The 14,533-nt window shown below is 39.9% G+C and overlaps 1 protein-coding gene across 7 annotated transcripts; it reads right to left on the bottom strand.

Annotated features, from left to right (window-relative positions):
* Positions 1-1,092: 1,092 nt before the first annotated feature.
* Positions 1,093-14,184, bottom strand: OTULIN (OTU deubiquitinase with linear linkage specificity). Of its 7 annotated transcripts, none has more exons than XR_009818705.1 (9): positions 13,530-13,816; positions 12,118-12,453; positions 10,819-10,892; positions 10,097-10,191; positions 8,899-9,042; positions 6,835-6,960; positions 5,523-5,792; positions 2,894-4,218; positions 1,093-1,371 (listed from the first exon to the last, which is right to left on the bottom strand). XR_009818705.1 is itself a non-coding variant. In XM_061996000.1 (9 exons), exons 1-8 carry the CDS (start codon positions 13,628-13,630, stop codon positions 4,024-4,026), a joined length of 1,341 nt encoding a protein of 446 aa, XP_061851984.1. In that variant the 5' UTR covers positions 13,631-13,816; the 3' UTR covers positions 2,595-3,011; positions 4,020-4,023. The 7 variants fall into 7 exon arrangements, 5 of the variants coding, with proteins under 5 accessions (XP_061851984.1, XP_061851987.1, XP_061851983.1 ...); XR_009818706.1 differs by lacking the exon at positions 1,093-1,371 and having other exon boundaries at positions 2,595-3,011; positions 3,871-4,218; XM_061996000.1 differs by lacking the exon at positions 1,093-1,371 and having other exon boundaries at positions 2,595-3,011; positions 4,020-4,218.
* Positions 14,185-14,533: the final 349 nt, after the last annotated feature.

Here is a 14,533-nt window from a genome sequence, read left to right as displayed (position 1 = left end):
TGTTTTCAGTGCTGCTAGCTGAGCAGCTCAACAATGACCCCAGGGAAGAAATTTCATTATTGATTCTTTTACCCTTCAATGATATAAATTCAGAAATGATACTCAGGTGAGAGAACAGAAACTGCTGCTAACTCCTGCTTGCTGAAAGGAATACAATCCTCCAAATTCCAAGTGCATTCACGATGTGCTTCATAACACTCTGGCACAGAAGCCAAACTTTGGCAGCAAGAGGTGAACGTGCCTAGAAGCGGTAAGAAGCAGGCTTTCTTACTTCCAGCTCTGCAGAACCCCTCTGAGCAAAACACCCAGAACTTCTGCTGTAAAACAAAAGTCAAAATGTTAAATAATATTGAAAAAAAATCCCATTACCATCCACTCAAAGAAGAAAGTTTGTGTGAAATGTCCAGTTTGGAGGTTTATGGCCTATCCTGTATATCCCCTTTGCTCAATATCATTTACTGTTTCTCTTAACCTTTCAAGAAAATCTAAAATCTTACAATGTAGAAAACATTCAGAAACATGAAGAGAGTAGCAGTCCAGCAAGTGCTCCACCTTTAAAGATAACAGCCACGTACAGTTCCATCCAGTAGTCCATAGATGCAGAGTTTTACACTGAATGCATTTATTTCAGCTAGAAATAACTTTTACCACCTCAGCAATTCAGGAACAACAGTACAGGCAGTAGCTGAAAAAAATTTTCATGCTTATTCTGTTTCACTAAGAACTTTCAGTCTTTACAGAACCTCTCTGGTTGGAACTGGGGTTTTATCCTCTATTATAAGGACAGTAAAAACAGTGTATTCTTTGTGCACCTGCAAATGTGGTTGGAAACTAACAGGTTTAGACATTTCAAAGGTTATCTGATTTGCTCTTGGACAATCTGAGAATTCAGCCTCACATATTTCTCACCATACATTATATGTAGGCTCGTGTTTGTGTCAAGAGAGTAAGCTGTCCTAAAAACACTGCTCAGGATTCACATATCTCAGCTAAGCTTCCAGTTCCTACAGAAATTATTCTGGCTGTGAAGACTCAAACGTGTCAATACATCACCTGAAGGTTTGGGTGAATACATAAACAAAATCAGACGCTCAGAAATCAACCAGAGGAGTTGCTACATATTTCAACCTCTACTAGCAGATTCTTATTCAAGGTAAAAAACAGATGAACTGTTTGATGTTCAACATGATCTTAAAAAAAAAAAAAGAGGAATGAAAAAATGTCACATCCCTTACCACTTCATTTCAGTGTCTCATACAGCTTCAGGATGTCCTTCATCTACCTATGCACTGTTACTGTCAACTAAGGCATCCCTTCACACGAGGCTAGAAAGGCAAGCTGGAGCTGCTACACCGTCACCTTTGGAGATCCCTAGGTCAGAAGGAACAGCATTTTGGTCACACAAAACATTGAAAGTGGCATTGTGGCTGCTTCTGCACCGTAAATGCGTGTGGCATTTGCCCAGTGCCAGGGAGAGGTGACCCCTATCAGAAGACCCTTCCTGGGGAAGGGAGGCCTCTCTGTACCACCAGTCCAGCTGCCCCTCCATGTCCCTTGGGACCAGGCCTTCCCTCTGGGAGTGGTGATGTTCCTGGCTCCTGTGCACAGCCACTGCAGCAGGTACCAGGGGCAGCTGTTGACCTGGAGTGAACATTGCCAGTGATTGTTCTATGAAACACGTTGAAGCTGTTTGAGGACAACACTAGTTTTGTGAGTACTGCAGCAGCTTCTCTTCTTTCTAAATAAAAGATGAATGGGCACACCAAGGACGCTGTCTACATTCTATCCCATCTCAGGGAGCCACAAATTCTTGCAGAATTATTTGATTCTGGGAAGAGAGACCAAAAAAAAGTGCCTACCACTTTGAGCTACATATTGAAATTTCTATAAAGTCAGGAGTCTGGGGTTTTTCCAGTTAAAAAAGATTACTTTCATAGAATCACAGGATGGTGGGGGCTGGAAGGGACCTCTAGAGATCATCCAGCCCAGTCTACATTTGAAACCATCAGTTGTCCATTTTCTACTTAAACTGCACACCAGCAGACAGACTCACTGCTTAGCTCCAAAACATGGATGGAAAACAAAAAGTGACATCAGGTTTTCTACTGTCTGTTCCTCAACTTCTACAGGAGTGACAGGTGACTTAAGGCTGACGCAGTTTTGCTCAGCCCAATGTACCAACCAGTCAGGAGAGGTCTTTACACACTGAGTGACTGCACTCAGCCCATAAAAAGCCTCTACTTTAGAGGTTTTTCTCATACATTCGGACCTGCTTCTGTTTCAAACACTGTTTAATATCGAGAATACACCACAATTAGATTGGACTCATTTAAATCACAGCCACAACTTTTCTATCAGTTCAAGGAGTTGCAAAAATTAATTTACTTTTCCTTCCCCTTCAGCATGACTTGGGTAATAGTAATTCAGGAAAACTCTTTTTGCTGTCCATGTGCAATTCCTTGAGTTACACAGGTTACATAGCTTTGCAGCTTTCAAGAAATAACCAACTTGCACAAGGACTTCAAAATGAAAGCCTGAAGAATACAAAGCTAGAGAGAAAACAGGCTATAAACCAAAAAAAATAATACTGCCAGATGTATTTGGTTTATTTTTATTCCCTTGTAGCTCCCAGAAGTTTTCAGTAACAGACTAAGTTTGTTTCACAAGGCAAAGACATGATAAATACAGCACCAAGTATGTAACAGACCTCATTGTAACAGACCTCATTGAAACGTGTGTAAAGCACGTTTCTGAACACCGTGAAGACACATTCTCATTTATTTCACAATAAAAGAAACCAAATCAATCTGGAGTAGAAAACAGAAGAATCTGAAGTTTTGCATGCCATTTCCTCCAGAATATTTTAACAAAAAGTAGTTTTTTATCATCTTACCCCTTTTATATCAGAAGGCCTTCTAAGAGAAGCCATGTGTATGGTCGGCATTTCATTTAAATCAACTCTGAGTCTCTCGTTCTGAGAATCATCCTGTGGGGCATCCTTTCCCTTTAAGCTAGAAGGTGAAGGTTTTATTACTTAACTACTTTTTTAAAGGATGTCAGCACTCCCAGCACCTGATATATTCTGTATTCCTTCAGTTTTAAGCATAGTGAATAATTCTAAGCAGAAACAGAACCGCCTCCCACGTATTCCTCCCAAGAGGGAGAAGCTGCACCAGAAGTTTACTCCCCTCTTCTGCACTCCCTGGACAAATTAAAATCCCTGATGTTCTCCACAGCAGCAAGCAGTTAAGAATTAACATGACAGGAACAGGGATAAAAATACCCATGGAAGGTAGTGGGCACATGATTATCTCGGCTATCACAAAAGGGAATTCTGTGTAGGTTTTGATTTTCTGACCTATTAACAACCAACTTTTAAACTTCCTTATTATCAAGTCTCTTTGCCATGATCCTCTCATGGTGTTGAAAGGAGACAGCTCCTCATTTTCAGTGTAATGGATGACTTCATGTGGGAAAAAGTCCCAAAGCATTACAGAACTTTAACATCTCTCTTACAGCATAAACCATGGCAGGCATTAACACAAGCACACAAAAGAACTCTATTGTTTCCTGAGACTCAAGCTTTGTACAAATCGCTTCTAAGTAGCATTACAAACACCAGTCAGGATCCTGTCAGCTTATTTTCCAGACATGTCAACTCATCATCATCATCTCATTATTTCAGGGAGCAGAAGGTCAGCTCATGTCCTACCACAGTCTCACCTATCTTCTTTTAAGAAGTAAATCTATACTTTTTGCATTGTTAATTCAGAGTAAGTCCTTCAAAAAAAGGACTGCAGACATTTCCTTCTTTTCTTTTCTGTGCAACAAAAGCCATACTTGCAAAATTATTACTCTCTAAGTTAGTACCTGTTTGATACTTTTTTCTCAGATGGAAACTTTTCAAAGATACATTTCAACTTGTGTAAGATTTAATGATACAGATGTCATCATCATCCTGTTTCAAAGTAGCACTGGAAACCTCAAGAAGCAGCACAGGTTTGTCTGCCAAAACCTACTTGTTTATGGCACAGTCTCCTGGCACATTCTGACTGGGATATTATAATGTCTGTCATCTTCAGTGATGAGAGTCACCACAGGCCAGTCCTCCTTCGGGTCATTGGGATAAAGCGTGATGAATTCATCAGTACTATATTTATACAGTCGATACACTTGGATGGTATACTGCAGAGTATAAGCAAGGAGAAACATTTCTACCTACATTGGAACAAAACAGAAACAGGATGTGTAAAATTAAACCTACCTTTTGCAAGATTTTTCTCATAAAAACACTAAACTAATACCTATCAGATGTAAATACAACGTGAGAATGCATACACACGAGCACCTCTACTGAGAATGCATATACGTGAGTATCTCTAATTCAGCATCTCAGTCATACACCTCCAAGATACCTTTAACATGAAGCTCTTCAGACCCAACAGCACAGCATGAAAAAAAAGTCTCAAAAACAAAGCTACTTTATACAGAGACTCCCACTTCCCTACAAACAGGTAGGAAAGACATCCTCTTTACCAGCATTCACCCCATTAAGTCACTAAAGGAGACAAGAGCAGGTTTTGGGCAATGAACCTTTTCCCTCTTAGAGGGTACCCTGAACTCCAGTCAAATTAAGAAGTAGATGGGAAGCCCTTACAAAGCCTGTTAGTATCAGAAGGAATTCAGAGAAAGAAGTTGGAAATTCTTCTGACTTATCTGCTCTAGTAGCAATATCTTGTTCTAAATAACAGTTCACAAAGACTACCACTGAAATAAACAAATCAAATCAGCACAAAAATAAGTGATCTTACTATGGACTAAACATGGCAGCAAAAAAGTCACCAACCAATCAGTTAATTTAAGAGCACTACCAACCTGCCCCATCTATATGACTGTCCTCAGATTTTTAAGCTAATAAACAGAAACAAAACATAACACTTCCATGTTTCTAGTGTCTGCAGTTAAACAGTGCCATTAACTGCTGTACCGAACTTGTGTTCAATGGGATTTCTCAGAAACGGATGTTTCTAAAAGTCTTTCAGCTTATTCATCTTATTAACCACTATGTTTTGTTTCAGGGCTTTTTTTTGTAGCATGCACACCATTTCTGGAACAAATAAAGACAGTAATTGGCATAAGTTTATCAGAACTCACCAAGTTGTGTACTATACATGAAGTACACACACAGAGAGATCTTCTCTTCATAATTTGAGCTTCAGTTTCTTTCATCTTTTTTTTTTTTAACAATTAGGAGGCTAACACAAATGTCATTATTAACAGAATGTCACACTTGCAAAGAATGCTACCTAAGTGTCAGCTGCCAGACAAAAAAGCCCCCAAAAATCTATGTTTAAAAGAAAGGCATTTATAGTCAAACAGTTCTACTACATTTTTTCCCAGTGAAAGACCAGATGCTACACTATTAAACTCAGCTAGATCCAAAGCTGGATGATTTCTTAAACCACCTGAAACCAAAGTCTCCAAATCCAGAAAATAACACTGTAAGAACAATCTCTCCTTACTTGTTCAAGGCCTCCACTGTGACCAATGTGATTCAAGTGATTATGCATTAACTGACAAGGGTTGCTGGATGTATCCCGTGCAAACAGTAACCATGAGAAGACAGGAACTCTCCTTCCACTTTTATCCTCATTGTATAATTCGATGGCAGTGTTAAGCATCAAAAATTTTAGTGCTTCATAGAGACTATACTCCTCCTCTTCATTTTTAAACAAGTTATCACAAGCTTCTTGTTTCTCAACAGGACCTTTGATTTCACTTATATTCTTCCACTGCAACAAAAAACATCAGCACACACACGAGTATCAATAGCCATCATCATGTAAAGAGCTGCAATTAGCCACTTGTGAACTGACAGATGTTCAGCACAGGCACTCAGAATTTCATTAGTGAAGGGCTGTATGACCTTTCATAAACAACTATTTCCACAGCTTTAGTCTTACCAAGGTCAAGTTAGTCTGATTTTGCTTAAATTAGTCCTTAAGCAAAGCAAACAAGGATGCTGGAAATTGTTGTGAGATAGCAAAACAAACATTGTAATGGGACAATAAGCAATAAGGTAACAACCCTCTTGTTTCCTGTATCTTAAATCCTACCTCCTTCGCATTGTTTACATTTCAGTTACTCAGAATGCATATTTCATTCCAGCCCTCAAATTGCTTGAATTCAGCCTTTAAAATATTCTTAACAGCCTTCAAAAAAAAAAAAAAAGACAAAAATGCAGACACAGTAAGGCAGGAACAACTGGAGAGTTTTTGAAAAGGTTGCAGAGTTTCTAGTTGGGAAGGATGGAGATAGGTGCAAATAAGGAAAGGGCGCAATAATTTCCCTGTTATGCTAACCTAAAACTGTTAAAAATACCTATAAAACAAAAAAGTTTAAGTGTGGAACAGAAACTACTCCTTTGAAATTACTTCAGCATCATTCTGGTTTGGGGTTTTTTTCCTTCTCCTTTCCATGACCTGTTCAAGGTAGCAACACTGTTTATCCACAGTTCACATCACTCCTTCAAATAAATATAAGAAATAACAGAAGAAAAATGTTACTGTTGCATTAACTAAACTGTTTAAACTGCATTAAACAGTTTCCTGTGGAGCTGCTTACAAATTAATTCCAGCACGAGGCTAAAGCAAGCAGTGAAAGATCAGAGAACTCCCACAGAACTAAGCAGACACACTTGCCTTGATTTGTTTTTGCAGTACACATATAGAATTATTTTCACTAGTGAAAGCATCCTTATGCTAAATTCATCACACTACAAACCTTTGTAATTTTTCTTATTTGCAAGTGACCAAGAATAAATACTTTTCCAACCTTTTTCCTTAGAAGTATTAAATATTCTTTGATTTCATCACTTATTTCTCCCCTCTTCCTGCCCAGCTTGTGTTTTAGCTGCCACTGCTTGATCCAGTCATACTTGCTCAGCAAGTTTTCAGGGAGCTGGAAGTTGAGAAGAGAAGGCAACTTCAGTCAAAAGTCTTGAAAGGAAAAACCACCAACTTGCACATTGTTATTTTGTCAAGTATTTTTTGGTTTCTGGTTTGGTTTGTTGTTTTGTTTGGGGCTTTTTTAACATTTTGCACCTTAAAGTGATCCTTCATATGTTATTCTGAACAATTATCACACTAAGATGGTCATAGGTAAACACAACTGGCTCTTTATAATACTTGTTGGGATAACAGTCTGAATACTAGTCTGTTACTATTTCCAGATCTAACCAATACATAAGCACATTAATTAATAGATTAATTGCCCCAAGTTACTCATGTTTTTTCTCTTTCTCTAATTCCTCCAGCAGCAGATGACAGTGACTGTGTTTGAAGGTGGCCCTGAACCAACAGAAGAGGTTAAAGATGTGGTGACATCTGCCAGATAATCCAGAGGTCTTGGTTGAGTGCAAGCTACTTTGTCCAAAACACACAAACTGTGTTTTCTTTCAGGGAACATAATTAAAACACTATGGGACAGGTTTTCTTGCAAAGAAGAAAAGAAGGTGACGATCAGTTGATGTATTAGATTGTACTTTAGCCTCAGAATTGCCTCTTACTACTCACTTCCTACACCTGCTCAGTTAAGAGCTTTTACACTGTCTCCTGAAGGACATCCTGGTAGTTGCAAGTCCAGTTTTTTTGATTAACTCATTTTACTGCTCAAACTGGAAGAGCAACTCTTGTCTCACAATTAACTCACTATTTAGCAAGAGCAGCACACATGCCACCAACCAATATGTTTGCATCTTATCAGGACTCCAAATTAGCAGTATGTTCTCTTTAATGGCAACCAAGTATTTGTCAGATACACACAGACCTTCCTCCACCTCAGCCTGGCATCCTCTGCTAACTGAACATCCAGAACTAAGTAAACAAAGATTACACACCACTATCTTCTCCAATGTTAATTTCCATATAACATATTTTGCTCTATAAATCAGTACGAAAAGAAGGTGAACATCATTAAAAACTGAAAAGTACATCATTTTTAAAAGTCTTCCCCTTCTTTAAAGATGTTCTGGGAAATCTGTAGTTTGATAACGTGGAGGTGCTTGCAGCTGGGAGAATCTTTTTTTATGAAAAGGCAATCTTTTTCCAGCAGAGTGAGTCTGTCTGCACTGCCAGTCTATATACAAGAGTCTGTATCAGACACTCATTTACATTGCCAGCAGCAACCTGAACAACTGGAAGCTTACTTCCACGAAGTGGGCCACTTCTGTATAGACAACTTCTTACATGTTTTGTCCATGTTCACTGAGGTAACCAAATGAAAGATAACTTCAGAAAAAATTCTTCTCCTCTTAGTAAGGTATCTTTGTTTCTATCTGTCAGTGCTCCTTATGAACTGTTCTTTATGTCAGGTTGGAGTTGCTCTTACACTTATTTTAAGTGGCATTGAAGACATGAGTAACAGTCATGTTCTGAAAAGCCTGCAGCATCCAATCTGTTAATCCACTTTCTAGAGAAACCATACATAGCACAGGAATACACACGAGACTTCTGAAAGGCTGAGGTTTCTTTCAAATGTGCTTAGAATATATTCTCTTTATTTTTTTGTTATTACACCAGTTGCTTTGTGGGAAATCTCTTCTTGCCATATTACATGCAGTAAGAAGAAAGCAAGAGGGCAAACATGAAGATAGGCAAGTTCCATTACAGTCAGCACTACAGTAATGCTTATACATTACAACTAAGGTGATCTGGACTGCACTGCAAGTGGAAAGAATCACTGTAAATGCACAACAAAAATCAACACTACTACTTCTCAATTCAAAGGATATTGAGAGGTAAGCACACATAGCATATTAGAGAAATAAGATCATACAGTTATCAAATAGAGTGGAAGCAAGATTTCTCTGCTGTCAGAGGATCAGAGTTTGACACGTACCATAGTAAAATCTTCACTCTGCAGCCAGCTTGGTAACTGGGTAGCTTGGCTTAGTGCCTGGAAAAGAGTTGCTCTTAGAGCACAATAATTGTCACCTCGTACTCTCCTTATAGATGCAAACTTCTGAGCAACTGCTTCATAGCCCTAGAAATCCAAGTAATATGGAAACATTAACAAATCATACACTAGTATCATAAAAGTAGAATAATGGCATCCAAATACTGATGTTTTTTTTAAAACCAGGGTTTGAACCACTACCCATTTTGGAAATTGTACCTTTGTCACAAGTAATTTCTTTGAAAACAACAAATTTCCTTAGTTCAGCTGAGTAACAAATAAGAAACCAAAGAAATTTAAGTAGATAATTGGTTGGGGCTTTTTTTTTTATGCTAGTGCAGCAATACCATTGAACTGTGGGTAGGTAACCTACTTCAGCTTCAAACAAAGAACAAACAAACCCAAACATACAAACAGAATACACACGAGATTATAAATCTAAAAATCTATCATTCTTACAAGACATTTCAGGAATAGTTTGTTCCATTTGCTTAATGTGTCACATGTAGTTTGTTTTTGCCCCAGGGAAAATTTGTGTTCACACTGAAGTATCTTGACACACGCCTCAGCACATCTGTCTCCTCCCCATTGTTCCCACACAGACACTTTTAGCAGAAGCAGCAACCTTGACATGTAACTTCTGAAGCTCAGTATGTCTCTTCAGCAAACCCAGCAAGAGCCAATGCCCTGTGCAGCTGTGCTTCTCTTACTCTTAAAGGTGATACATGGATTTTTTTATTTATGGAAAGTATTTTCAAACAAAACAACACCAAAACTGACCAATGTTATGCTTTTTCTACCATTCTAGTTTGAGATTAATGTAAAAAAACTCATTCAAAAACTACAAAAAATACAAATTCAGGAAAAACTTACAAAAAACTGAGCCTATTCATTCAAGCTCCCCATCTTAAAACATCAGTGAACAGTATAAACCAACCCTACACTATCAACAAGAATGCAGAAAAACAATTTGAACGAACCCAAGCAAAACCATCTTCCAAGTTGCCAGCCAAGACCAGACAACGGAAAACACTGCAACTGCATTTTCTGTTTTAAAGACTGTTGTTGTAGGAAATCACCCACTAAATGTACAAATGAAAACAAAACGTCCAACAAAACTCAACAAAAAGAGAACTGATACCTTTCTCATTGTTTTTGCTACTGGTGTGTCTCCTCTCCATTCTTTTCTGCAGTACAGCATAATGTCCACTTCAGGTGCAACACTCAATTTATATTCTGTCAAAATGGAATATGTAACATTATAGGGAGAACTGTGAAAGAGAACAACACAGAGAAACTATTGAATTTCTAAAAACACTCTATCACTTTAAAATAACATTGGTGTTATTTATAATATTTGACACAACTTTCTCCTCTCCTTTCTGCTGCTGGAGTACAAGAGTGAAATTAACAGATCTTTCAGAGTAAGCCAGAAACAATGGTAGAAAGAAGAAATACATTTTTTTTTCTCTTGGAATCCCAACAGTTTTCATTCCAAAACAGACACCACTAAATTAGCACATAATCCCTACATCAGATCCTGATACAACGACTATAAACCAGTAAATTTCAAGCATAACACTCACAGCATAGCTTACATGGCTGCTTGCCAAAGGAGTCACATTGTCTTTTAAAGTAACTACAAAAACAAGTGAAAAATCAATACTAAGACCACCTAGTTTTACAGAAAATGGATCATTTTGTGAATTAAACTATACAATGTACTCAGTCATGATAAGCAACTTCTGTTGCACACACCTGTGCACAAAAGGCCTTGGAAACAAGTGTGTGGAATCACCACAGTTAACTGTTACAATGGATTGTAATACTGTCTTTAAAACAGAGAACAAAGTTCCAATGTACCTGAAGAGCTTGTCTCAGAAAGTAACATTTTCTCTCTCTCTATTTCTTCTGCATCACGATACATGTCCTCCTCACTGCAATAAAAATCAACACACATTTCATGTAACAACAGAAATCTTAGCAGTCATTTACCTTTTCCCCGTTTATGACTACAGGCAAGTACTTCAGTCTTTCTTCATGTACTTGTTCAACACCCAGGGCAAAACCAGAAATAGCTTTATACTAATAGATTTGCAGGACTGGAACTCCTGGTATTGAAGATATAATGCAAAAGAGGAAACAATGCCTAAAGCCTTCCATTTATTATTGTGAAGGGATAAATATCACAAACTTTTCTGTCAGATTAAACTCTCTGTTATTCATAGTGCATGCAAAGGCACGTTAAATCAAACCAAATTAAGTGTGCCAAGTAGCAGATCATTTTAAACTTCAGAAGGATGGCGATCCATACGTATCACACTTGACAACACATGAAACACTCCATATGTATTTATATAAATCTGTGTATTAAGTGTTAAACGTGCATTAACATTTAAAAATTCATTAACATACAAGATTGAGCGTAAATGACAGAACAATTTAAGCAGGAAATAAGCTATTTAAAGCACCCTTGAAAACATGTACTTATTTTTAGTTACTTTTTCACTAAACTCTTATTGTAGATTTTGGGTGTTGTTTAAAATAGCCCACTGGATACCTATAGAAAAGACAATTAACTATAAATCACTTCTTTTATTTTAATAATGTATTCAATAACAAAGCCACTCTTAAAGTACAATAATTTTGCTTTCTAAAGTTTGGAGTACCTTTCTTTAAAACCTTTGCCTCTGTTTCTTCCTCCAGATACCAAATGCTCTGGTAAGGACTTCTAACTGACAACTCTGAATCACACAGCTAAATTTTTACTTCAGTTTATAGCAGGAGGTTTACAGAAAAGCAACCCAAAAGCTGAAACGCTAGGATTTAAAAAAGCCTTCTATCACTGTCAGTACTGCCCCTAACAAAATGTTCACAAGGTTTGAACTAGGCTACCAGAGTATCTGCCTTCAATGCTTAGTTTCCCAATGTCTGCATCCTACTCTTAAGAGCTTCACTTCACAAAGGTCACTGAGACACTATAAAAATAAGCAATTTATCTAAAGGGTGAAGGTGGCCTTCCAAGTTTAAAATTTAACATTTTGACCTATTTCATTAACACACATGAAATTTTGCCAAGAAATTCACTTTTATGAACTGAAAGCACTCCTCCTCCCTTTCAACAGAAAAGCTGCTAATGTATTTTTTTACAGAAATCCTCACCTGTCCTCAGATGATTCCATTGCTGAACAACTACCAGACACAGGCAGATAGAGTTCATAGTTTCCAGATGCATCCTGATCCATCACAAGAGATTCAATCGTATCTGTATTCTCAGGTCTCCCACTACTTCTGCATATGTAGTCCTTTCTGATTTCTAATGCAGATTGCTCTTCCTGGTCAGTAGCTGCATTTGCTGAACCAAGCTCATTAGAAGGAACAGTAACTTCCTTTTCGTGCTTCGTCAACTGTACGGCAACGCTTTCTTCTTTCTGTGCCTGTTCTGCACCCGCAGAAAGGCTGGTTATGTCTCTCATCCACCCTTGAATATTATCCTGGCTTTGAAGAATGAAGAAACACATGAAGAGTACCTCTCAGGGAAGATCAAAAGTATATGTTTTAAGAGAAATTACAACATTTCAACAGTTATGTTATATTCAGAGGGTACTTAAAATTATTCAAAAGCAGGAATAAAATCCAGAAGAGTTTGGTAAGATAACACAACACTCAAGCTGTTTTCAAATTCATCTCCCTGGCAAAACAATTACATTTCTTAGCTAACCTATGCCAGCTCTTCAAACACTATAATTAATGTTCTGCCTGAATACTTGCTCTTCCCAAAAGGTGTTACCGCTGAAATACCTGAACCCCAACGAAACAAGTTTCATTCCTGTAAGAGAAGCATTTTCATGAACTCACTTGGTGCTCCATGCAACTTTCCAGTGCATGAGGATTACTGCTTAGTGGAAAGGCCACAAACTGCCTCTTCCACCATGAGTTCAAAGTTACTGTGAAACAAGACCTTCTACAACTCATTGTAGTAACTTAGCCAAAGGCTTACGACATGTTTCAAGGATAGTTATCTTAAATTTATCTTAAACTGATGCATAAAAGGGTGGATGTGGCAACACTTCTTTATGTAGTAGCCAGTGACAGGACTAGGGGTAATGGACATAAGCTGTAACTCAACAAGTTCCACTTAAACACAAAGAAGAACTTCTTTGGTGAGGGAGCCCTGGCACAGGTTGCCCAGGGAGGGTGTGGAGGCTTCTTTTCTGAAGATTTACAGACCCACCTGGATTTGTTCCAGTGCCCTCTGATAGAGGGGAACCTGCTTTAGCAGGGAATTGGAAAGGAGACTGCTTTGCAGTTGCGGCATTCCTCCTCTAGACAACTCTGACTTCTCTCTTAGCGTTAAAGCCTCCACCTGCCACAATCCTTTCCTTCCCTCATGCGACTGCCCTCTCGTATCCGAGCCCTGCCACGGGCCGAGCCGCCCCGCTGGAGAGAGCTGAGGCCGAGAGCCGCCCGCCCAGTCCCGCTCCGCAGGGCAGGAGCCCCCAGGCCAGGTGCGGCACACCGCCAAGCCGAACCTCCGCTGCCAACGCCGCGCAGGGCAGCCCAGGCGCCCTCACCTTTCCGGCACCCGGTGTCCGGGGGCGCCGCGGGCCCGCCATCCGCGGGGCTCGGCGGGGCCGTGGTGCTCGCCGCTTCGCACCCGCCGCGGGCTGCTCATGGCGAGCGGCTCCCCGCGGCTGAGGCCGCCGTCCCACAGGCTCGCGCAGGGAGCTCCGGCTACACCGGCCGCCAGTGTCGGCCCATGGCCGCGGCTCTGCACAGCGCTTCCGCCTCTCGGGGCCCCGGCGGCGGCCGCGCGCGTCGTCAGCGCGCCCGACACTGCGTGACTACGCGCCCGCGCTTCCTCCCTTCCTTCCTTCTTGCCGCCCCATCGTTTTGTGGAAGCCACAGGCTGCCTTTAAAGCACACAATGCGCCCGTGATTGCGTTCATTTGCGATTCATTGGCTTTGAAGGGGCCCTAAGGTTATACCGTGCGTTGTGCATATTCAGTAACGCGTCTCTTCCTCACACTGTTTAATAGAATCTTAGAATCGTTTCGTTTGGAAAAGATTTTAAGCTCATAAAGTCCAACCACTTACCTCACACTGCCAAACCCACCAGTAAATCGTGTCCTTCGGCTCTTCTGCATTTAAATATCTGCGGGGATGGTGACTCCATCACCTCCCCGGGCAGCCCGTGCCAATGCTTAACAAGCCTGTCAGGGAACAAGCTACCTGAGCCTCCCCTGGCGCAACTACAGCCCATTTTCTCTTGTGCTATCACTCACTACTGACAGAAGAGACCGACCCCCACCTCACTACAATCCCCTGAGAGTGATCAAATCTCCTCTCAGCCTCCTCCAGCCTAAGATGTGAAGATTAAGATTTAAACTGCGTTGACTGTTATTTATTAAACCACCTCACAGAGCGCCTGGACACCTGTGCCTCTGTGTCTCAATGCGATTCATTATGAAAAACCCCTTTTTCTGACAGAAACTCGGCTCTTGCGTTATATTCTGACCTCCACCGCCGAGTGAGCGAAAGGTCCCAGGGAAAGATGGGATACAATATCCCACTGCAC

Source organism: Colius striatus, chromosome 4 (genome assembly GCF_028858725.1).
Source record: "Colius striatus isolate bColStr4 chromosome 4, bColStr4.1.hap1, whole genome shotgun sequence".
Taxonomy (NCBI): domain Eukaryota; kingdom Metazoa; phylum Chordata; class Aves; order Coliiformes; family Coliidae; genus Colius; species Colius striatus.
The sequence above is the reverse complement of the archived record's forward strand: the minus strand, read 5'-3'. Positions and strand labels throughout refer to the sequence as shown.